Raw genomic sequence first — 24,550 nt, 5'->3', positions numbered from 1 at the left:
GTGAAGCTGTCCTATTTGTCATGGCTGCGCACTTACCCTGTAGTCTCCATTCACATACTGTCCTAGTTCACGGTCTCGCTTCCTTTCATCTGACTGCCGTTTCAAGCCTCGTACTGATGTGTGCCTGATGACTGTGGCTTCCCTTGGAAGGGGAGGTACGGCGGGTGGGGGGTCATCTGGGTTATACAGTTGTGGAAGGGGAGGTCTTGGTGGCGCTTCATCTTCCTAAGGTTTAAAAACCAAACATATGGTTCAGAATTGCCTTTAAACAACAGCACAATTTTAATACATGCAAAATGACAAAAGAACTTTAATTATTTTTAAAGATACACCACATTTTAATGTTAATAACTTGTACTAGAAATACATTTTAATTTAATAGCCTTTAAGAGTGTTCCTTTCCTCTTTTCTGTTGCCTGTGTACATAATAACAGTCAAAAAGCTTTACAGCTGCTATAGAAATCCAGAAGATGATATTTCCATCTGGTTTCAGATTTTATCATTTTGTTGTAATAAATAAAACCCACTCTTAAATGCATTACACCTTTAGGTACAAGATAAACAAATTATGACACTCACAACCTTTGGCTTTAATTTTACTGGTGACTGAACCGGAGGCTCAACTTTTTTCACTTGTTGAGATGGAGAGAGTATTCTAGGCTGGGTATAAGGCTGAGGAAAAAGTCTGACTTCCAAAGATGGCTTAATAGGACTAGACAGTGGGCTTCGCTGAGTAGAAAGTTTGTTGTCTGCTGACATGAGAGTAGATGATAATGAAGGCACTAGGGGCTTTGAAAATGAAGGCACTGTTTTTCTTTCTGCAAAGGAGAATACATATTACAAGCAAATATAGATCAGAAATATTAATGAGTCTTCACAAGACTGCACTAAACTGCTCTTTTTTAAAATGAATGAAAAGAATGAGAAATGTTGCTATATAGTTAAATGCCATGAAAACTATGAAAGAAGCAGACCAAAAAAATCTGTGATGTACATATGATAGTCCAAAAGTACTATGTAGAAATAGTCCAAGAGACCAATATGTTTACCAGACTTCACCGAAACTTAATTCAGAATACTTTGAAATATTCTGTTGAATAGATTAAAATGTGTAATTCTGCATCAAGCTTTTCTTACCTGGGTTCTTTATAGACTCTATGATGACTTTGTAGTTGGATTTATTAGCACTTAGGCCAGCTGTAACATCTTCAATTCTCCACAAATCTTTTTGTAATTGAGCTTTCTCCTATTAATGAGTAAAGACAAGGTTGTGAGGTGGGATAGTAAATGCAGAAAAAAGGTAGAGAATCAATATTGGTTATGTACATACAAAATAGCTAACACCATTAAATATTTTAAAGGTCCTATGAAAAAGCATTGGTGCCACACTGAAAGGAAACAAAAGCTGTTTCTTCTGTCCTTAAAGTCTAGAAAACATTGCTGCTGCTTCCCCCACTGCTCTTTCCACATACTTCTTTACTCTTACTTACACTGTCCTGAAAACATCATGTTTTTCAGAGGAAAAAGATTACTGTATTTATATGTAATGTGAAATTTGTTCTGAAAGGTGAAAGATGAGAGAACTAAGCAATGTCCAGAGATTCTGGGTTTTCTTAAAGGAAAACTATAAATAGCTTGTAGATTAAAAGATAATATTGTACGTGCAGGCTTAAAAAAAAAATCATTTAAGAGGTTTCTTTCTTCATTTTTAAAGCAACACGATTCACAAAGGAGGGTACAACATATGCAGTACTGTCACTATTAATATACCAGCATCATAAGATAAAACCGGAGATAAAAATATAATATACTAAAATCAACTAAATGGAGTAAACAAGTCCTTAAAAATCCTACTAAAGATCACTTCTGCAAGACAAAATGTCCTCCAAATATAGTTATACCACAAAGAAGGCCCGGGCCCCGGTATAGTATCAACATAATAGCATTTACTGATGTATTAGACAGCAGGGTTTTGAAGGCAGGCTGCAAGGTTCAGATAACCTTATGTTCATTGACGCAGTTATTGGTGTAAGCTGGCCCTGTTGTGCTGACAAATTAAACAAAACCTAGTTGAGTCTCAGCTTTAAAAAGAGCCTCACCTGAGATAAAAATAATCGGTTCATCTGTTCTTGTAAGGCTCGCTTCAGCTGGTCTACATCTTTTTCCAATTTCAGATACTCATTCCAGGCATTTTCCATTTCCTATTAACAAAATTAAAGTTGTAAAGTAATGTTTAATAGTTTAAGGGAAAGTATAGACCACAAGGATACTTACTCTGAAGTGATTTACAATACAATCAGGATGTTTTCTAAAGGTACATATACTTAGACAAAAGGGAGTGGGCATGGAAAATAAGCAGAAAACACAAATACTTTTATTTTATGTAGCCAAAGTATATGTGATTAAAAATAATTATCAATCAGGCTGCAAACAATGCAAGAATTGCTTCAGTGTGGCCTTAACCTATTTCAGTAAACCAGATTTAGACATTGCAATGGAATGCTTGAGTGCTAAGTCATTTTTCTCAGAAGTTAACTCTTAACCGATCAATTTCTAGGAACACCAATTACTTACAGTAGATACTTTGGAAATTTCAGCTCGGATGTGTATGAGATCCTCTTGCAAAAGTTTCTGCTGGTATGAAATCTTTTCTGTATGTTGTGGCTGATCTTTGTATTGTTCCATCTGCTTGTGCAACACTTCTAAGACAGATTCTAACTGATCCTAAATAAACATTTTTTTAAAAACAACATATTTAGTAAAATGTAAAATAAATGTGAATGCATGTTTATAACACATTGGTACTGGAAATGCATATATATATATATATATATATATATATATATATATATATATAACCTACTTTATTTTAATTCTTTGTTAAAACACTCTATATACATGTGTAGAAGTCCAGAAATTTTAGTCAAAAAAATCAACCCCCAAAACCTGGTCCATTTATCCACGGATCAATGTGAGCACTGTACCTACACTTTTATATAAAAAAGAACTTTCCCTTTCTCTGGACAGAATGGGAAAAGGCAAAAACTCAGCCTATTTTGGGAGAACTTTAAAGAAGCACCAACTGCCTTTACTCTTTGCACCACAGTGCTCTTTCTGGCCTTTCTGAATACTTGGCTGGGTAAAAGGCAGTGGTAGTTGGGACAGCGGATGCTTTTCCCTCTCCATAGAATAACCCTCAATTTATCCATGAATCATATCAAAATCCATAATTTTGCTCTTGTAGTACCTTTGAGACTGAAGCCCCTTTTACACTGCCATATAAAAGCCAGATTATCTGCTTTGAACTGGATTATATAGCAGTGTTGATTCATATAATCCAGTTCAAAGAAGATAATGTGGATTATCTGTTTTGATAATCTGGATTATATGGCAGTGTAGAAGGGGCCTGAGAGAAAGAACTTGGTAACATGCATACAACTTCTTCATTCAAAGGTATAAATAGTTGTTTCTAAACACTTCACTCCATGCATGTGATGAAGCAGTCTACAAAAGCTTACCATACCAATTTCTTTCACTCAGGCCCCTTCTACACTGCCATATAGTCCAGATTATCAAAGGAGAGAATCCACATTATGGCAGTGTAAGAGTCAACACTGCCATATACTCTAGTCTAAAGCAAATAATACGGATTTTATATAGCAGTGTGGATGGGGTCTTAGACTCAAAGGTGCTACACAATCCTTTTGCATACTGATCCAGACTAACATAGCTATGTTTTTGAATTCTACCACATTGGCTGTATCAGACATTATTGCAAAATGCTCTTTAAAAGCCCAGAGAATGATTCAGAAGAGACAATTAGTCTAAAATGCAGTAGACTGTTGTTGTTTCTTAAAACTAAATTAAGTTAAAAAAAGTATTTCTGCGTACGATTTAAGTACTGGAGTTGAACAATGACATCCTAAATAGTTTAGGATCAGTATCTCTGAAAGATTGTCTTTCTGGTATGAGTCCATCTATGAGATAATTTTTGAGGGATCTCAATGATGCAATAACTAGTTTCCATTTCTCAACCACTTTCACTTTCTGACAATGTTATAGGGAAAATGCAGTAAAGCAAATTAAACATTTTTTCCTTTTCACTTATTTTTAATTTCAAATCCAACCTACTGATGTTACTAGCCACACCTCAGTTTTTGAGTCCTTTTGCTCTGATAAATTACTGGTGATGTTATAATTACTTCTATTTTGATCATTGTTCTTATTCAGATAGATATATTTTAGAAGGTGTATAGAATCATTCTTATCTTCTTTCAAAGTGCTCTTTAGCACTTTGCAAACCAGCTGGATTGGGAATATAAACACTTTGGCACATGTTATATATGTACTAAATTATGGTATTTAATAATCTGTATTCTCACAATGAGCACAACAACTGGGCATGCTATTTGAAATAAGCAACTACAACTTATCAAATGATTTTCATATTTCAATTGTATCACCTAGTACACGTAAAAGGAAATGGTAGAAACTGCAGTATTTACTTTGTTTTCCTTCAGAGCTCTTATTTTGTCTTCTAGATCTTGCAGAATCCTGTCTTGTTCACAGAAAACACTTAGTTTCACCTATAAAAATATACATTTGTAGAAGTTTAGATCAATTAAAGTGCTGGATTATGTTGGATCAGAAATGTAACCGAATCCTTTGCAACTTATGTTCAATACTTACATCAACATCACTTTCTCCTATTTTGATAGGTTTTGCATTGCGTTCCTTTATTGTATCACGCCCTGTCATCTTTCAAAAAGATGTGAGATTTAACAGCAAAATTAGAAGTCATAACTGGGAAGAAACATATGCAACTCAACTCAGGAAACCCTTTAATTATTTATTCCAAATGTATAGAATAATTTACTAATACCATTATTACAAATATATTACTTAAAGATTGTTGTCTTTTAAAACAGACCATCTTATGTTACCTCACAAAACCCATTTCAACAGTATGTATTATAAACAAATGATGCAATCCAGCATGTACTGCTGCCCACTCTCCATGTATATGATGGTTATTACATAGGGATCCTAAACAAAACGTTTGAATATAACCACAAACAAGAACAAAACATGTTGGAGTCTATCTGTTCATCAAAGGAAAGCACTGGATATGGATCCTGAATATTTATATCTAAAACGTTAATAATTGTGGTCCATTTTTGGGGAAGGTTATTCTTATTTTTTTCAAAAATATATTTTAAAAACATTTTCATATTTCCAAAGATCAGCAGCTCTTTGCTGCTGATTCTTGCTCATACTGTAACCATATATGTGAGTATACATTTACATTTTTATACATTACATACATAAGTGATGTTATCATTAAAGTGAAGAGTAATTCCATTTTTTGGAAATGAAATATTCCTTTTCCCAAAGTAAGAAACACTAGACCATACCTCAATTAAAATGTGGTAAGATATCGGAACACTGCATGAAATCACTTTCAGGAAATGCCACAACGGACTATATAAAGGATTCTAAAAATGTAACTCAATTTTGGAGGCAACAATCAAGACACGAGACTATAATGTAGACCCTAAGATCATGGTGAAGGGGATGGGAAATAACCAGTCAAATTCTCCCTCATCCATGAAGTCAATTGTAGCCCCAAGCAACTGCTATTTTTCAGCTGGAAATACATTTCAACATAGTGGATCTTATAATGGCAATCTGCCATATTCGATATTTGCAAGCTAATGAGATAATGGATGTGAAGCGCTTTGAACATACAGAAAGCGCTATAGATATGTATGCTAGGATTAGTACTATTATTAGTTTTATTTACCATAAATTTGTCCCAGCTCCATCTTCAAGTTCCCATCATTGTAAACTGATAAAATGGAAGCCAGATCATCAAAAACAGGACGGCTTGTTGCCTTTTGGCAATATCTAGATTTAGATGGGGTTTTCCACTAGAGTAAAACAACTTTTTATATTAAAAAATTAACCCTGAAATATTTTATGACTTCAGCAAAAATTTAAGATAAACATGTAATTGAGACATACTAAACATTGACATGAACAGACTAAAAATAACTGGGGAAACAACAAATGTGCAAGCAAGGGACCTTTCTGAAATCTAAAGAATATACAGCAATATGAAGAAGAATATATGCAATTATATTACGTAACAGTACATGTAAAATTAACTGATTGTCAAAGCAGCAAAATCAAATATAATCAGCATGCTTCATAATTTCATAAATATAGAAATGGAATCACCATCACTAGTTTCCAACACATGAGAAAATGAAACCAAGCACTATCAGGCCAGCCAATAATATTGCACAAAGCCTCCAAGAACAGTTGCAGAAAGCTGTGGTGCTGTACACACATGAAACACCTGTGAATGCTTAGCCATTTAAACACTGATTGCCACTTGAGAAAGCAATGGGATGGCTACATTTCCCGGTACAGGCACTCTTACATTTATACTGGACAGTAACCCTTGTGCTGAGCTCTTTAGCACTTTGTAAACCATGTTGATCAGAGGTCCATTATTTTTTATCTGTTTCAAACAAAATTTTAATACATATCTTGTTATAGAGGAAAGTTGACAACAAAAGCCAGTGAACAAACTAATCAGAAAATATATATAATTTTTGTATATATATGTTTTTTGCTGATTACTGCATATATTGTATTTTGTTACCTAACACTAATTTCAAAAAAATGAAAGAGGGCATACTACTTCTTTCCTTTTCATATGATCTTTTCTATGACCTGATAAACACCTTAGAAATCATAACTTAAGTTTTTTGGTAATTGCTACTTTCTGACGCTTGAGTGTACTGCTGTACAGGGATTCCAAATTCTAAAAACGTCATTTTGGTAAAAATGTACTTCATTGTCTTAAGCTGCTTTTTTACATGTCTGGTCATATATGTTTAAATGAAAAATGCCATTAAGTATGATAGTTTGTTCTGACTACTAATTTATAAAAAACATTTTTCTGTGAATTGCATGCTCTGCCATTCTGCTCCAATGAACAAAAAGGAAACTCATACACACAACTGGTCCTCAGTATCCACAGTTTCAACCATCCACAACTTGAAAGTATTTGGAAACAAATCTAAAAAGCAAACCTAGATTTTGCCATTTTATATAAGGGATGCCATTTTACATTGTACATAATGGAACTGGATCATCCATGGATTTTGGTATCCATGGAGGGTAATAGAATTAAACACCAGCACATACTAAGGTCCCCTATATTATCATATACTTTTTCAAAGAGGGATACATACAAGCAGACATTATTGGGGTCTAAGGAGCGATTGGCTACACGGGGTTTCTGGCAATAAAAGACACACAATACCCTAACAGATAACTACTGCACTGAAGATGACTGAATCTTCCCACACTCAAAAGGGTGGAAAATGCAAGAACATCTGACAGAGAATAGATGGCCATCAACAACCTGGATCTCTTCAGTCTGAGTTTCAAAATGAGGAAGGCTGGTAGGACTCTGAAAACTCCGAGGCTAATGCTCGTCTGTAAATGAACTTTTCAGTAGTCCTTTGTTCATGAAAAGTCTCCTTGATGGAGATTTAGTAACAGTACATTTAAAATGAAAGTTATATATAGAGAGGTACACTTTCCATACCTAAGGTCCCTTCAGCAGTATAGAGCATGTCCTCCAAATTCAAAGCTCTTGAAAACTACTCACAGGTAAATTACTTCTTGTGTATTCTTCTCGGCACCTTTACTTCACTCGTTCTCATTCTAAGCACATCAATATTGTTTGAATAGGAGAATATGAGCAAACCTCAGCTGGCGAGACCCCATGGTAGCGTGAATATGTTTTAGTTTAGCAATTGGTTATATTCTCTGCAGCATATAAACTGAACCATTCTTCAAAATGTCATAACAAAAGGAATAGCAACTGAGGTACTTTAAAACTCAATAGTCACACAATCAGTAATACTGCAGCTGTTTCTAAAAGCAATATTCTTCCAAGAATGCTATGTATTAAACATATGATGAAGCTGAACATTAGGTTTACTACATTACAAGAGTGTGTTACAAGCAGTGCTGTTGTCTAAACAACTAAAAGGGTGTGTGTTTGTGTGTTCAAGGTTGATGATAAAAATTTCTCTATATTTACAATGTTCTAAGGCCTAAAGTCAAAGTTGTACTAAAGCACAGATTTTTCCCACTCCTCCAAACTTCAACAACTTGAAACAGGTTCCAGAGGGAATCCTGGCATTCTGGAACAGGGATTTTTGGGTGTTGGGGGGGGGCATGTACAGAAAGTAGATTGTCCAATCTCTGATTTCATTGACAGAAACACTTTCATCACTAGATGTAACCCACTGGGTCACAATCTAAAGCTACAGTCCTATGTACCCCAAAGACCTACATTCCAAGTGCTGTTGGTCTACAAATTGCATAATTCCAGATTACTAACTCTGGAGGCTGAGTTTATAGGAGTTCAATAATATCTGGAAAGTTCATTTCCTAATCCTTGATATATATAAAATTGCATAGTGCTACGGGTATGACATATCAATGAAGGATATGTCAGACCTGATAACGAAGCGGTCGGCTCTGATTTACATTTACACGGGACACCACCAACAGGTGCTGTAAGATATATTTCAGAATCACCTTTAAAATAATCTTTGCCCACCCCCCCCCCCCCCCTCCAATGCAATTCATGCAGTCACTATAAGTTGACCGGTGTAACTTGGAGTCACATACTGTACACACATACCAAGTGGGACTTCAAAATTAGGAGAAGAATAATTCAGAGGTGGATTCTTCCACACACTAAACAGGTACCTAAAAGCAAAGAATGGGTGGCTGTCTGCCAGCAAAACGATTCAGGCCAAACAACATGCAGATATTAAAGGTATAGGGTTTAACTGCTTATTAGGTCACTTTTAAGTGAGACTGCACTGATCTTGACAGACTTGGTTCACAGTGGGAGAGTGCTACGAGATTGTCCCTGTAAATTGACACATAAATGCTATTCATGGCCAGAAACACCTTTTATCAAGTTAAGAACATGTTCTTGGCCTCAAAAGAATGATCTTAATGTAGTGATTCATGTTGTGAAAACTCCACACTGGTTTACTACAAACTCCAAAAAGCATGAAGACCTTTGAAATGGTTCAAAATAGCACCAGTCTGGTTGTTAGCTAAGGGTGCATCTACAACATACAATGAATGCAGTTTGATACCACTTGAACTGCTATGGATCAAAACTATGGAATCCTGTGAGATGTAGTTTGCTGAGGTACCAGCACTTTTTTGGCAGAGGAGGATAAAGACCTCACATGATTATCTAGGATTCAGCCATGGCAATTACAATTGTGTCAAACTGCATTAATTCTAGTGTACCTGCAATCTAAGACTTGCTGTACTAAGTTTATCCCAGTTCTTTTCAAAATCTTAAAATTTTATTTCTTGATACACCCTTGATTATTCATTGCCTAAGAAAATGCTATGAAATTCATGGGGTCACCATAAGTCAACAGGCAATTTGAGGGTGTGCGTGCACACACAGAGAGACAATGTAATTTTGAATTTAATTTTTTTAACCCAGTTTAACTCTTTCTCACAAACCAAATTGCTGAGAAAAGCAGGCATCAAGACAAAGAAAAAATGTTAACTTGATACTTTCCCTTTTCAGTATAGTTTAGTTTTCAGTTATGTTAATTTTTAAATATTGCTGTTTATACATTAATATCCATGTGGTGGTGGTTGCTAGGATTTTGTCTTATAAGCTGTTTGGTGGCTTGTATCAGAAAAATAGGATACAAATATTCCAAACAAACAAATGAATAATAAAAAAATTGTTATCATGAGAAACATTTTAGACATTATTACAAATGGGCTGTGATATGATAGTATTCTTTCTTAGAAGTGCTTACAATTTGCTAATTAATTTACAATGGAAAGAATTTGGAAATTCTAACCAGAATTCCACTAGTGCACAATTGATTTATTGTGTTCTCTATCTGATCTGCAGTCCCTAATACCTTTTGAAGATTGAGGGAACATCTAGAAATCGGCCAAAATGGAGATCATGCCTATCCTACCCCAAGTATGACTAAAAGCTATTTACAATTAATGCAATAAATTCTTTAGAACCTGCTGAAAGAAACAGGTTGAATTTTACTTTCTCCTATATAGTTTGTAAGGGAGCGGGGATCTGAATTTCAATTAATACAAAAACTGAGTATTATAAGATAATATGAAACAACAAAGGTGAATTACTACAATGATATTTTGTCATGTTTTACCTTCAGATCCAAATATTCAAGATCTTTCTTCAACTGGATATAGGTATCATCAGCCTGAAAAAGAAAGTACATAACAATAATACAACACAATGTATCACATTATTGGACTTGATTACTATCTGGCAAATAGTTCTGGAAATGTCAGCAAAAGCATAGCCAACTAGGAAAATCAGAATATTATAAATATTACCACTAATGTTTATGGGTGAATGAGAAATGTTCAAAGTGCAGCAACAGGGCAATCTATCACTTTCAGTTATCCTCCAAATATGAAGACAACAAATTATTTTCCTTTTCACAGGTCTATAAAATTATTTTAAATAACAAAGGTACTTTTAGGAGAAAGTAATGGTGCTATCTAATACACTAAAATTGTCATGGTTAAAACTACCCCAATAAAGAATTTTCATAACCTCTTCATAGTTCACTATTTTGCAAATATCTATCGTTTTCAGTAAATTTCATTTATCACTTAAAATATGCCTTCCTTGAAGAATATTTCATTACATGAAAGAAAATGAGTAATTTTGATTAGTTTTCCATTTCAATGAAAACTGTTAATGTATGTTTCTTTGAACTACATCTCACCTAGTTAGTGATCTTGCAACTGTACAATTAGTAAACAATTCCAGTTTGCAGAAAGGTGGACAACCACTATTCATTTTTCCCTACACGTGATTCATAACAAGTTGTAACTATTGTAGATACATACACACTACACATGTATGTATATTTATGGTTTATTTTATGTTCTAGCATTGAATGTTTGCCGTATATATATTGTGCTCCATTCTGAGTCCCCTTCGGGGTGAGAAGGGTGGAATATAAATGTTTTAAATAAATAAATAGATACATGACATTCCCATAAACTGAGATTTGGTAAATTCTATATGCATTGATTCACATTCTTACTCTTCTTACTCTTTCCACTCTCCATTTAACACCCTTTTCTTTACACTTCCTTTTATAATGTTTACGTTTGTTCTATTAATATAAATTAAAATCTGAATTAAATCAAGTTAATTTTAAAAACTGTTACAAATATTATGTTTTAAATCTGATTATATATCCAAATCAATACCCATCTTAAACTTTCCAACTGCAGGAAATGAGATTCATCCTAAATATTAGAAAGAACTTCATGATGGTGAGAGCTGTTCAGCAATGGAACACACTGCCTTGGAGTGTGGTGGACTCTCTTTCTTTTGGAGATTTTTAAACAGAGGTTGGATGGCCATCTGCTGGGAGTGTTTGGACTGTGTGTTTGCATGGCAGAAATTTGGACTGGATGACACTTGTGGACTCTTCCAACTCTATGATTCACTATGATAGTTTAAAGGTAAAGGTAAAGGTTTGCCCCTGACATTAAGTCGAGTCGTGTCCGACTGGGGGTAGGTGCTCATCTCCATTTCTAACCTGAAGAGCCGCCATTGTCCGTAGACACCTCCTAGGTCATGTGGCCAGCATGGAGCGCCGTTACCTTCCCACCAGAGTGGTACCTATTGATCTACTCACATTTGTATGTTTTCGAACTGCTAGGTTGGCAGAAGCTGGGGCTAACAGTAGGAGTTCACCCAGCTCCCCAGATTCGAACTGCCGACCTTTCGGCCAACAAATTCAGCAGCTCAGCAGTTTAACTCGCTGTGCCACTGAGGGCTCCTAAATCCAATTGTTAGTTCCCCAAGAGGATAAAATGATTGAATCAGTAGAAACTTGGTTGGTAATACTTAGGTGCTATTTATTCAATACGTCCATTCTCTAGTTGAGCTGATCAACTGGATTTAGGCCACTGTGACTAAGACATTTTCTATTCATTATGTCAGGTGAAACCTATTTTAATATGAAGGTTCGTTGCATTCTGATTTACCCAATCTTACATTCGGAATATTTTGTCCATTATTTCCTTTCTTTAGTTGCAGATTCCTCCTGTTAAAAAGCTCTTATAATAACATGTAGACAAGACACAAATTAATGACAAAATTCATGGCATAATTTGTTAATGACACAATTTGTTTCTTATCTACATTTTACTGTAAGATGTTTAAACTGGAAATCCTCAATTAATTAGTGGAAATGATGGACAAATATTCACATTTATTTATTTGCTATTAATTTCTCCAACTATTATAAGACAACTCCAGATCTGACTAGCACTTCCTGCTCTATGAGGCAACTCTTTCTAATGCATTGCAGTTTCTAGAATGACAAAACTATAAACTAAAGTTCTCTTATTGTGGTTTATGAAGAGTAGCATTATTTTTACACTTCTGCCTTGGATATACAAGTCTATCACAAAAAGAAAAAAAAACCCAGAGTATGATACAATATTGTATGCATGAGGAAATGAAATAAGGCTGAAGTAATATTCACACTGTCCCTTATTTTTAATATATCAGAGTTTGAAAGAGAAAAAACAAGCAAGATATGATAAAGCAAGCAACTTCCATCATAAATGATAGGAAGGACTTACTTTTTTCAGCCAAAATGAATAAATCTGTAAATTAGTATGCTTGTTTTTGAACAATTTTTTAAAAAGCAACATTCACAAAAAATCAAAGCAAAATAATATTTATAAAGCAGTTAATCATATGCCATAGCATCATGTAGTTTAAAAATGCTCATAATCTCCAGCACATGCCAGAGCAATGTAAAATCACAAATGATTCAGACTTGAAGAATGGACAAGAAAGCACAGACTCAAGCATGGCACCAAAGAAGCATTTGCAGAGTCACAGAACGCCATGTACAGCACAGATGACCCAATCAGCAGCTGACCTGATAAGTGGAATTAGTTGGCAAGTGCTGCAGTAATTGGGCGATTGTGTAATTTCGTATACTAGCCAACTTAGCCTGATGTCTCCTTAATCGAATGAGAAGCAATGTTAGCTCTTCAGGCTGTAGGTATTTGGACACATTGTAAAGAGGAAATTAGCGATTTTCAGGGAGAGTCACTGTAGCTATAATTCTTCACCTAAGGTGTCCAGAAAATGTTTAGTTGGCATGATTAGCAATTATTCCATATTTTTTCTTTGGCTGGAATACTGTATTTTAATGTCAGAACACAGAAAAGCAAAGCAAGGCCAATTCTACTCCTGACTATAGTAAACAATTCTGCTTACAATGATTCCAGTGGCAGTTGAACACAGGCCACCCTTAATGCCAGGAAGTTCAAGTTACTTGATCCCATTAACAAGACATGAAAAATCAATGAAGACCATTTTGTATTCAGACATCCTTAGAAGTTATAATAGAATCAGCTGGGATGTAGAAAGAGAAGGGAACTGTAAATGCTTATACTTACCGATTTACCATGCAAACTTGGAGCACTTACAGTATGGGTCATATATCCCATTGTAGGCATAGAGCGCCTATCTATGTGTGCTGAGTTCTGTATAAATGGAAAAGCACCATGAACAGATATTTCAAGCTGTAAGATATATTTAGCTCTTTTTACACATTGCAAACTCACAGTTCCAAACTTCTGTACTGGAGTGAACTTATTTAAATAAATAACTTCTCTTGAGACCTATATACCCTATCCTATTGCAGATATCCTAAATGCCAAGCCAAAATAATAAACTAAGTTAATTTGTAATTGATACAAGTTTACAATGAACTTTTTTTTTCTCCCCAGGCTTTCTATGAACTACTACTTGCATTTTATTCATAGGCTATTAATGGGCCCACAGACATTATCTCTAGTTTAACCAGTTGTTAAACCTATATCTGCCTAACTGCTGAGGAAGAGGTGAAATGACCTTGAAAATACCAATATATAAAATTCTGGTAGATTATCAAGCAATCTATAGCTTTACTCTCAGGAACTGAGTGGTGTGGTGTAATATTAACAAGCTGACTAGTAGAACAGGAAAATATAGTAATATGGGCTATTTACCTTTCTAGTTTGGTTTCGAATCTTTCTTGGGGATCCCGCAAAAGGCATATCTATCATCTGTCTCTCATCAGGTGGTTTGACGGTCACCCTTTCTGCAGGAGTATGTGGTCGTCGGGGAGGAAAGATTTTAGGTGGTCCTGGTGGAGGGATATCAGAAGGAGACGGAGGAACAGAAACTGAACGTGGAACATCTAGTGAACTTCTTCCCTTCCCACGGTCGGTAAAGTCCGGGGAACCAATATAAACAGGTGCAGTCGGACTGCCATGTTTAAACTGCTGCCTTTGTTGCCACTCGTACAACTGCCATACAGTACCATCTTTATTTGCTCTTCTCTCGTCATGGGACATCTTCAAGTGGCTAACACGGTCTTGAGCATATTTGTAGTCACTTGGCAAATTACGGTTTGTAGGAGGTGAGCTTCCTGAAGGCTGCCTGGTATTCTTTGGCAATGTATGATAGTTTTCAGGAAAGGATACTGAATGACTGGGTGCTTGTCGAATAAGAGTCTGATCAGATACAAGACTGCATGAGAAAATGGTGAAAATCCACAAAATTAATTTTAGAAATAAACAAGTAATAGTTCAATTTTACTGGCCATAGTAATCAGTATATTTTTTCAGGCTGACCTGTAATGGTGCGTACCCTCAAATTAGTTTTGCCTCTTGGCAAAGAGATCCTGCAGTTGATCAAAACATCAGTGAAACTAACAAAAGGAAAATTTCACACCATGGGAAGCACTACTTATATCAAGTTATTAAATTGCCTTAAATTTTCCATCTGTTTTAGACCAGAAATGCTACAGTACTTTTTTTTAAAAAAGCTGCATGTTGGGCCAAGATTGCAGGAGATCTAGTTTGAATCCCTGCCTCTGGTACCAAATTTTCTGTTAAAGAAGAAGTGCCAAGAAACATATATGCTTTGTTGACTGAGGTAAGCCTGTATCTTCCACAAAAACAAGCAAAATCAAGGTACTACCTCAAGTGAAACTGAATTGTTACCTGGCTCCATGGCATAATGATTAATTCTGGTTCAACAGAAAAGTAGCTCAGAGCCTGACTAACTAATTTAACAGGAAGTCATCATGTCACATAAGTAGCCTCATCTTTTGCACAATTAAGAAGTTATTGATTTCATGCATCAAGTGACTCTGCTGGGCTTTCCGCCAAATTAACATTCAAGGAAACATTCTTTTTGCCTAGAAGAAAACAAGCAGAGACTCATAGCACTTGAGTTGCAACCAACACTGAAACTAGGGTTGGGCAACAAATTACCCAAAATACGCCACACAGAGTACACCAATAAGATGAGAATATTACTCTGATTGATATAGCTCTCCAAAAACAATTTATCAGATACTGTGATTCAATCAAGGTGTAAAAACTGTTACTTATGAATCAAAGCCAAAATAAAACACAATGAGGTGCCACTTAATATCCTTTTTAACAAATTCAGAAACATGAGTATTCATGAAAGGTTAAATAGCTTATAGGAGACAAACAAGTTCCTTTCTTGTTTTTGTTGGTCCTAAAGTCTAGTTTCACTTTAATCTCTTGTCCATGGGGAATATATCTTCCCCAAGGAAGCATCCAATAAAATAACTTCTAGCTTTGCCTGGCTTCCTGCATGCTGCTAGATTGAACTCTGCAAGCTGTAATATTTACTGGGAATTGGGAGTTTACTATGCAAAATCTAAGAACCAAAGCAACTTGCACTGACAGGAGAAAACATTTTGCACAGGATGCCTTAAACCTACACCTGTTGATAAACTCTACAAGTTAGCTGGCATTGCCCCTCCTGATGTGAGACGGGAAGTTGATGCTAACTGCGAGAGAAATAAGGTCAAACATTGTGAAAGCCATCTACTGCATGACTATCAGCCTCCTCCCACCAGACTCAAATCAAAGAAGGGTTTCATGAGAACCACCACTCCTCTTGATGTTCCTCCAGCAGCAGCAAGGGTGTCCCTCTGGGCAGCTAAACCTGGCAATTCTAACTGGATGGCCCCCCATGAGGGTCTTCCTCCAGGGGCAAACCAAGAATGGGCAACTTGGAAGTCCCTGAACAGATTCAGAAGCGGAGTGGGCAGATCTAAAGACAACTTGGCAAGGTGGCACTACCTGGAGGAATCCTCTACCTTGTGTGACTGTGGAGCTGAAAAAACAACTCCGCATATGTACGCTTGCCCACAATGTCCTGCCTCATGAACGGAGGAGGAGTTGTTTCAAGCTACGGACAATGTGGTTGCTGTTGCCCGCTTTTGGTCTAAAACTATTTAGTTGCTTGTGATTTCCTTTTTTTCATCATTTTAAAATGTATTTGTTATGCAATGCTTTTGACATGAAATAAATAATAGGAGGTAAATTTAATCTTGTTGGATTTAATGATGCTGTGCTACAATTGTGTAGTACAAAAGGCGCTCCATGCAGTCATGCCGGCCACATGATCTTGGAGGCGTCTACGGACAATGCCGGCTCTTTGGCTTACAAATGGAGATGAGTACCAACTCCCATAGTCGGACATGACTAGACTTAATGTCAGGGGAAAACCTTTACCTTTACCTTACTAAAATAGTGAGCTGTCACTTTGCACCAAACTACTGCATAACAAAACTGAGGATGCTATGGGATACATGCAGCCCCCAAATGCCAGTTCCTGGAAACCTTCAATAAATCCCTTAAGGGCCTCCACAGCAATGTTTTTTCAGACTGAAAATCATAACCACATGCGATGTGTGCTGTGGCAATGTGGGCCAACCAAGGTCATGTAAATAGAGGTTTTGCCCTCATCTTCTATGGAGTTGCTCATCCATGCTGTAGAATCTGTACTGCACTATTTTCTTTCTTCTCAGGATCCTGTAGTTCCAGCCCATTTAATTTCCACTTATGTATTGGCTATTAAAATATTTTTTAAAGAAAATTTATCTTAGAATTAATGCAAATCGTATATCATAAGTCCAAGAGATAGTGGGTAAAAAAAGAAACAAGGTACCAATGTGTAACTTTTAAACAATAAAGTAGGCAAGCATGGCTTATTACCAACCTTTTTGTGTCTCCTTTCTGGACTTTCACCCAGTGTTCTATATGAGCCATGTTGTTTTTCCTTTGTGTTTGCTTATTTTGAACTGGTCTGGGAATAAATCCTCGTTTATACAAACTGACACCATTCTGCTCTACTGGCCCAGTACTTGCATTTAATGAATTGGAAAGCATTCCATTCTTTTCAAAAGGCGGAGCTGTTTGGGATCGAGACACACTTGATTCTGGATTCGATGTGCCAACTTCTAATAGACGTTTAGATTTCTCCCTTTTCGATTCCACAGTGTTCTTCCTGATAGTATAATGTCCATCTTCTCTTGTTTTTTTCTTCTCTTCATGCTTATTATATGCAGAGGTTTCAGGTGATTTTCTATAGTTCCCTTTTGTATCAGCAAGATCTAATTTTGTACAATCTTTGCAGGCATCAATGTGATTAGCCTGGGGAACAGCTTGCTGGTCTATTTTTCCTATTTCTCTACGGAAAAAACAAATAAGCTAAAGTCAATACTTTATTTTGAGTAGAAAAAACTGAGCGAAGGATTTTCTTACATACTCAAAATAAGGAAGGCAGTGGCTGTCTACCACACATGGTAGCACAGAAGGCATCTTTACTGAAGGTCATTGAACCTATTTTCCTTTGCATTTAACTTTTCTTGTGAAAACAAAAATATAAATGTTATTATTTGAATACTGGAAGTATGCAATTAGTGCACTAAGGAATAACAGATAATATTTGGGATACTGTTGCATGAAAACATGTAATTTTATTATTTGTAAATTTTGTTCATGTCAGGAGCAAGTTGAGAAACTGCAAGTTGCTTCTGGTGTGAGAGAAATGGCTGTCTGCAAGGATGTTGCCCAGGGGATGCCCAGATGTTTTGATGTTTTTACCATCCTTGTGAGAAGCTTCTTTCATGTCCCCATACGGAGCTGGAGCTGATAGAGAGTTCATCTACGCTCTCCCTGGGTTGGATTCAAACCGGCAACCTTCAGGTCAGCAACCCAACCAACAGTACCAGGGGCTCCTACTATTTGAGATAAACATGGCTTTTTCATGCTATTGATTAAGGCAGCTTTCAGGAAAAAAACTGATTTTAATATTCCTTAACTTTTACAAAATGTATCTATTTGGTCAATTATTATAGTACTACTGATTGCAGTGGGTGTAATATTTGCCATTAAATGCATGGTTTGAGGAGTAACTGCTAGTATTACAGAACAAATATTTTATACTAGATTGGGTTATCATTCCCTGTTCATCCTGGCACAACATTCCTCAGTGATCATCCTGGAAAAGCATAACAAGATATGCTAAGCGTTATTTCTTGTGGGGAATATTAAGCCTACCTAGGAAAAGAATAAACAACTAAAGGAAAAGAGATTTTGAGGGAGTGATTTTACTTCAACTCCTTAACTTTCTCAATTTTTAGAGTTTCTAGGGTACTGTTCCATTATCTCAACAGAGGCCATGAGGGGGCGCTAGAAAGAAAAGGATAGTCCATTTTATGGGAGTGGAGGATGTGTTGGAGGAAAACAATTTCCCCATTTGTCTTATTCTCCTCACTTATGTCACAGTTGTAGAAACAACCCTTGTTTATGAAATGGGAAGTGGGAAGGGGGAATAATCAGTGAAAATGGGGGAAATTGTTTTCCTCTTTCAACTCCCTCCCTGTAAAATGGACTATCCTTCTCTATCTAGAACTCCCTAGAAGCCTCCACCCGGATAAAGGAACAGTATCATTTCCAGAGTGGAAGGAAGGATACAAATGTCTATTATTATTATTATTATTATTATTATTATTATTATTATTATTATTATTATTATTATTATTATTATTGCTTATCTCTCCCAAAGAAGACTAACAGTGGTTTGACATAAAAGCATTAGCACATAATTTAAAATATACAAATATGCAAACATTAAAACAAAATTAAATATAAACAGTATTTCAAAAAATCACAGTTAAAATCCATTAAGACATATTCTAAGTAAAAAACCATAGCATCTTCTGACTAGATCTAAATTTCCCTAGATAAAACATATTCCGACAAGCAAGTGCTAATTTGCTGATTCACATATTTTATCCCATTTCAATTGAGTTCATACATAGATTACCACAATATGGAGTCTGGAATGTATCTCATGACCAATACTGATATCTCTGTATTTTATGCCATACCATACAGAAAGTCTATTAAAAAGACTGAGTATAACAAAAATGGTGTTATGGTCCACTTAAAGATAATTAATGAAGAGGCTATGCATGCTTTTCTACAGAGAAAAATTCCTAGACAACGATTACAAAGCCTCCTGCTGCTTCCCCAAAAGGCCATTTTGAGACACAGAAAGCTTGTGTCCTACACCACATATTTTAATGCCTTTATATTTTTGAAAAAAACAAGACTGCATGCAGTCATAAAATACACAAATCATGAAAAGTACTATTAATGAAGTGTGTGTGTGTGTGTGTGTGTGTGTGTGTGTATATATATATATATATATATATATATATATATATATATATCTGTCTAACTATAAGAAATAAAGCTAAATGTATTCTTGTACAGTTTGATCCCATCAGATTTAGAAGCTTCTCAAAATTTCACATAATCAATTTATGTGGTTCTAAACAATACAAATGCCTTCCAAAATCCTTCCTTTTCACAAACATACAAGGTACTATCTATTCTTATTAGTCTAATAATTTTCTTCAGAGAAACAAAATTCAAAAGGTATTGGTATATCTCAACAAGAACATCTGAACATATCATTTAAAAACTACATATGCATTAATCAATCTCCAAACAAAATTTATTTACATAGATAGTATATTCAATTGTAATAAACAGAATAACATATGAAGAGTTATTTAATATTTAAACATCTCTAGAAAAATATTGTAATGTGAACTATCACCTTCGCATGAAATTAATGCACTATACAATTATACAGCTATTTTATTGTACCTTTTAAAAATGAACCAAGACACCACAATTTTTTTCAGAAAATGAAAATAGTCCGTTTTACTACTTTTTTGTTGATGTTTTATATTTTTCAGAAGAAGGACCAATATGTTACAGTTTAAGACATTTTAATTTCAATGTTCTAAATTTTGTTAAGGAGCAAGGTTTTCTGCAATCAAATACTGTACTCTGTAGCTGTGGATATCTCAAAAATATGAAAAAGTGTGACTACACTGAATATCTTCAAATCCATATTTCCCATGCAGCAAAACACAATAAAATATAAATTATACAAAATGGTGAAACCTTTACTGGGCAAACTAAAAAGTACAAAATACAACATACAAGCTTTCAAAGCTTCACAGGCACCTTCATCAGGCAAAAATATTAAAAAGCATACAGAAGATGAAAAGTTAGAGTCAGATGCCTATATTCCGCTAAGACATTACTTTTGTTGTTAGATAAGATGATCTGGAAGGAGCCACAATAGGGAAACCTTTAATCAAAGGGCGCTAATGGATTGAAATGTAAGGTTTCTGGCTCCAGCAAAGGTTAGAAAATGCTTTCATTTTGGCTACAATTGGCAGTTTTACCTGTACAGCACTTAAAAGCCAGTACAGATACCTTTTGAAAAATTCAATGTTTTCTGCCTAAGAAAGGGGTAGTTAGCCTCATACAGAACAGATCTACTTAGATCTCAACAGAAGTTACTTTGCTCCTTCAAATGGGTTTGAATTGTTATTGCTTGTCTTTTAATATATTTTGTCCCTGGCCAAGAAGGGCAGTGGCCTCTGCTTGCATAGATACTTCTCCAGATTATCTTAACTGACAGTCAAAATAACATTTGAAACAAAATGTAGAGTTGTGACTCTAACACCAACACTTTCTTTCCCCTGTATGACGTTTAACATCTTCGCATGAGGATGAAGCCAGGGAATATTTAAAAGCTTGCATTATGTATTTTGTGTTTTTGGCTCAATGTAATCGTCACCATTTTGTGGATTTTGGATTTGCTGTATTTTGATGTATGGCCAACACAGATACAGTACTCTCGAATATGTATATGTGCTGGGTTCAACATCAAAAATAATATTACCATTATTGTGTCTTTAAAAATTCTTATCTATCTATGCGCAAATTGCTTGACCTTTTATTACATTAATATATTTATTTATGGAGTTTCATGATAACCCAAGTAAATTATACAAGTATATCAGCTTTAACAAGCATAGAAGAAAATCAGGTTATTTCTTGTTCCATAATTAATTTAATTATGACCAACATAATACAAGTTGCCAGCACTCCAGCAGAGGTACATGATAAAATATGAAAAATGTACGGGTTGGCAAGGGTCACTGCATCTAATATGCTCAACTTCATGCCCACAGCCTAAGTGTGCCACTGCTTACACTCCTTCCTGGCCTACAGTTAAAAAAGGCAGGTACAGAACACATGGGGTAATGTTATTTTCAGATTGCAAAGAGAGATCACATCTAGGTAAGGGATTGGTATTAATTTTGATTTTTTTTCCTGCCCCACCATGATACTATGCATGTTACTGTGTTATGAGATCCATCAGAGCTCTTTTTTTCTTATGCTGCAACATAGCTTATTGAATATGGTTTGATAGACAATTTTGTATGTCACATTCAGAAAACTTACCTTAAAATCAGGAGCATTTAGGAATATTTTTAATGTAAAAAGTACTTTTTAACACTGCTAATGAAAGAAATAGAGAGGAAGACATATGCATACACACAGTTTATGACTTAGACAAAACATACATAAATCCCTGGACTTACCTCTTTGGTGATGAACGTGTTTGCATAAGGGCAGCTTGATTCATAGCACGGATCCAGCCATTCATATCTTCTTGGGTATCTGCACTAAAGTAGTATGTGCGCATCCCTGAATGCTCTGCCTGAGAGCCAATAACAGAACTCTTATTACAGATATATGCCCTCATACCTGTATGGACAGCCTGTAAGAGTAGAGATAGAAGAATTAGATAACTTTAAAAGAGAGAGGATGTCCCTCAAAAAACCATGTGTGCTTATAAATGTGGTTAAAATGCCACAGAATGGCTAAATAATGAAAAAATAGCCAAAGTGAAAGATGTGTTACTCGTAAGACTATACTGCAACAATTTCTGCATTCAACAATATACTGCAGCTTTCTCACTAAATGAATTTCTGGAAGAGCATGTTTCCGTTTTTACTTCGTATCACTGTGACACCATTGTAGAATTATTTCTCTCCTTGTCATCCTAATCTCTTATGGTATTCCTGTTTTCTACTGCACTCTACTTACTACATCCACTACCCTAACAGGTTAACAGGTGTTTTATTTGGTCATTCCTTTGATATATTTATGATATATTGTGTAAATATATTTTATCAATCATTATATGAAGAATTTGAAGTACAGTAGAGTCTCACTTATCCAAGACTCGCTTATCCAAGCCTCTGGATTATCCAAGCTATTTTTGTTGTCAGTGTTTTCAATATATCATGATATTTTGGCGCTAAATTCATAAATACAGTATTTACAACATAACATTACTGCCTATTGAACTACTTTTTTGTCAAATTTGTTGCATAACATGATGTTGTGGTGCTTAATTTGTAAAATCATAACCTATTTGATGTTTAATAGGCTTTTCCTTAATCCCTCCTTATTATCCAAGATATTCGCTTATCCAAGCTTCTGCCGGCCGTTTAGCTTGGATAAGTGAGACTCTACTGTATATGAAGTAATTATAGTGTCATCAATTTAAAATATCATTTTAAAGGAAGAAAAACTTTCATTTTTTATTACACTATACAAACATCTTGTTAAAAGTTGGTTGCAAAATTACAAGGGATTGATTAAAGTTATGAAAAGTTTGACTGTATATTCAGTAGGATGTTATTAACATTGTCCATACGTAATGGGTAGGTATATGCAACTATGCAAAACAATTACTAAAAAGCCCTAAAGCATCATAATAAGTATCAAGATAGAGCCATTAGTATAAAGTACTATGTCCTACTGTACAGATTCATGAGCCATGCTACCAGTGGCATAACACGCAAAGAAGCATACGCCAGAGAAACGTATGGAAAATGGAAAAGAGTCAGCACAACGGGGTTAGAATGGCATGCTACAGCAAGATGGACATCAACATGATACACCTTGAAGTCAAGACAAACTCTTTATCAACAAGGCTATGCACAAACAGGGAACATCAACACCAAAAAATGTACTCATACATGAGTTGGCAGCAGTAAACATCCTCATATTAAACATCCAAAGCAAGAAGCCATCCATAATATTTATTTATTTACCTCACCCAAATACTTGGTATTTTCCAAACCAATGGTCACAAGAGCATCCTATCACTGTTGGTATATTTCCCACACAGAAGCTTTATGCAATATGCAATAGAATTCTATATCATTAATCTAAGTCAGGGAACTGAGACCAACCTGTTGGGATTCCAAGCACAGTCTAGAAAAATCCCTAGTTATCCCTCCTCCTCTCTCAGAGACTGTCAAGCAATTATCAGCTGATATGTACCCCTATCCCTTTTAAGACCCACTGAAGGCCTATCTCTTCTGGCAGGCTTAAAAGTGAACTCTAAATCATGAGTTTTGGATTTACATTCTATTATCACTGTACCCTATGTCTGATGTATTTTTTTTATAATGGTGTGTTTTGATAAATGTATTTTATTGTATGTATTTTATTTCCGAATGTATTGCCCTCTATGAGCCAGTTAGAGTGCTCAGATCTGCTGGGGAGGCCCTGCTCTCAATCCCACCCCCTTCACGAGTGTGACTGCTGGGAACGAGGGACAGGGCCTTCTTAGTAGCCCCTTGGCTATGGAACTCCCTCCCCAGTGACAACAGGGCCCCTTCCCTCCTGGTTTTCAGTAAAAAGTTAAAGACTTGGCTTTGGACACAGGTGTTTGGGGATTAGTGAAATATGGAATCTGAATTGAATGTAACAGCACAAATAACTATTAGGCACTATGTTTTTAATCTGTTTTATTGTATTTATATGTTTAAACTCTTTTATTGCTTGAGTTGTTGTATTTGTTTATCTGTATGTGTAATGCGACATTCAAATTTGTAAGCCGCTCTGAGCCCCCTTCGGGTGAGAAGAGCGGGGTAGAAATATAGTAAATAACTAGCTGTGCCCGGCCACGCGTTGCTGTGGTGAAGTATGGTGGTATGGGAAATAAAGTATTGAGGAATTGGTGGTAGTTAAGATAAAGGGTAAAGGTTTTCCTCTGACATTAAGTCCATTTTAAATGGGTAATATAGCTGTGTGGAAGGGTCTTGAGTCTATACTGCCATATAATCCAGTTAAAATCAGATAATCTGTATTTTATAGGCAGTGTGGA

General features: G+C 35.6%; 1 protein-coding gene across 13 annotated transcripts in view; it reads right to left on the bottom strand.

Annotated features, from left to right (window-relative positions):
• plekha7 (pleckstrin homology domain containing A7) overlaps nucleotides 1–24,550 on the bottom strand; it is a 197,015-nt gene that overhangs the window by 23,863 nt on the left and 148,602 nt on the right. For 6 of the 13 annotated variants that reach the window (XR_010004853.1, XM_062976390.1, XM_062976511.1 and 3 more), the window contains 14 exons: nucleotides 21,966–22,144; nucleotides 17,204–17,674; nucleotides 14,164–14,686; nucleotides 13,570–13,656; nucleotides 13,044–13,163; nucleotides 10,269–10,322; nucleotides 6,446–6,526; nucleotides 4,690–4,758; nucleotides 4,506–4,586; nucleotides 2,575–2,724; nucleotides 2,100–2,201; nucleotides 1,138–1,246; nucleotides 580–818; nucleotides 37–225 (listed from right to left, as the gene is read on the bottom strand). Coding sequence is in view for 12 of the 13 variants with exons in the window: in XM_062976390.1 (XP_062832460.1) it covers nucleotides 37–225; nucleotides 580–818; nucleotides 1,138–1,246; nucleotides 2,100–2,201; nucleotides 2,575–2,724; nucleotides 4,506–4,586; nucleotides 4,690–4,758; nucleotides 6,446–6,526; nucleotides 10,269–10,322; nucleotides 13,044–13,163; nucleotides 13,570–13,656; nucleotides 14,164–14,686; nucleotides 17,204–17,674; nucleotides 21,966–22,144 (2,454 nt within the window). In the remaining variant the exon portion in view is untranslated. The remainder of the gene's footprint in view (nucleotides 1–36; nucleotides 226–579; nucleotides 819–1,137; nucleotides 1,247–2,099; nucleotides 2,202–2,574; nucleotides 2,725–4,505; nucleotides 4,587–4,689; nucleotides 4,759–6,445; nucleotides 6,527–10,268; nucleotides 10,323–13,043; nucleotides 13,164–13,569; nucleotides 13,657–14,163; nucleotides 14,687–17,203; nucleotides 17,675–21,965; nucleotides 22,145–24,550) is intronic. The other 7 variants (XM_008107377.3, XM_008107389.3, XM_062976436.1 and 4 more) reach the window with 6 other exon arrangements.

The sequence above is a fragment of the Anolis carolinensis genome, chromosome 1, assembly GCF_035594765.1.
Source record: "Anolis carolinensis isolate JA03-04 chromosome 1, rAnoCar3.1.pri, whole genome shotgun sequence".
NCBI lineage: Eukaryota > Metazoa > Chordata > Lepidosauria > Squamata > Dactyloidae > Anolis > Anolis carolinensis.
The sequence above is the reverse complement of the archived record's forward strand: the minus strand, read 5'-3'. Positions and strand labels throughout refer to the sequence as shown.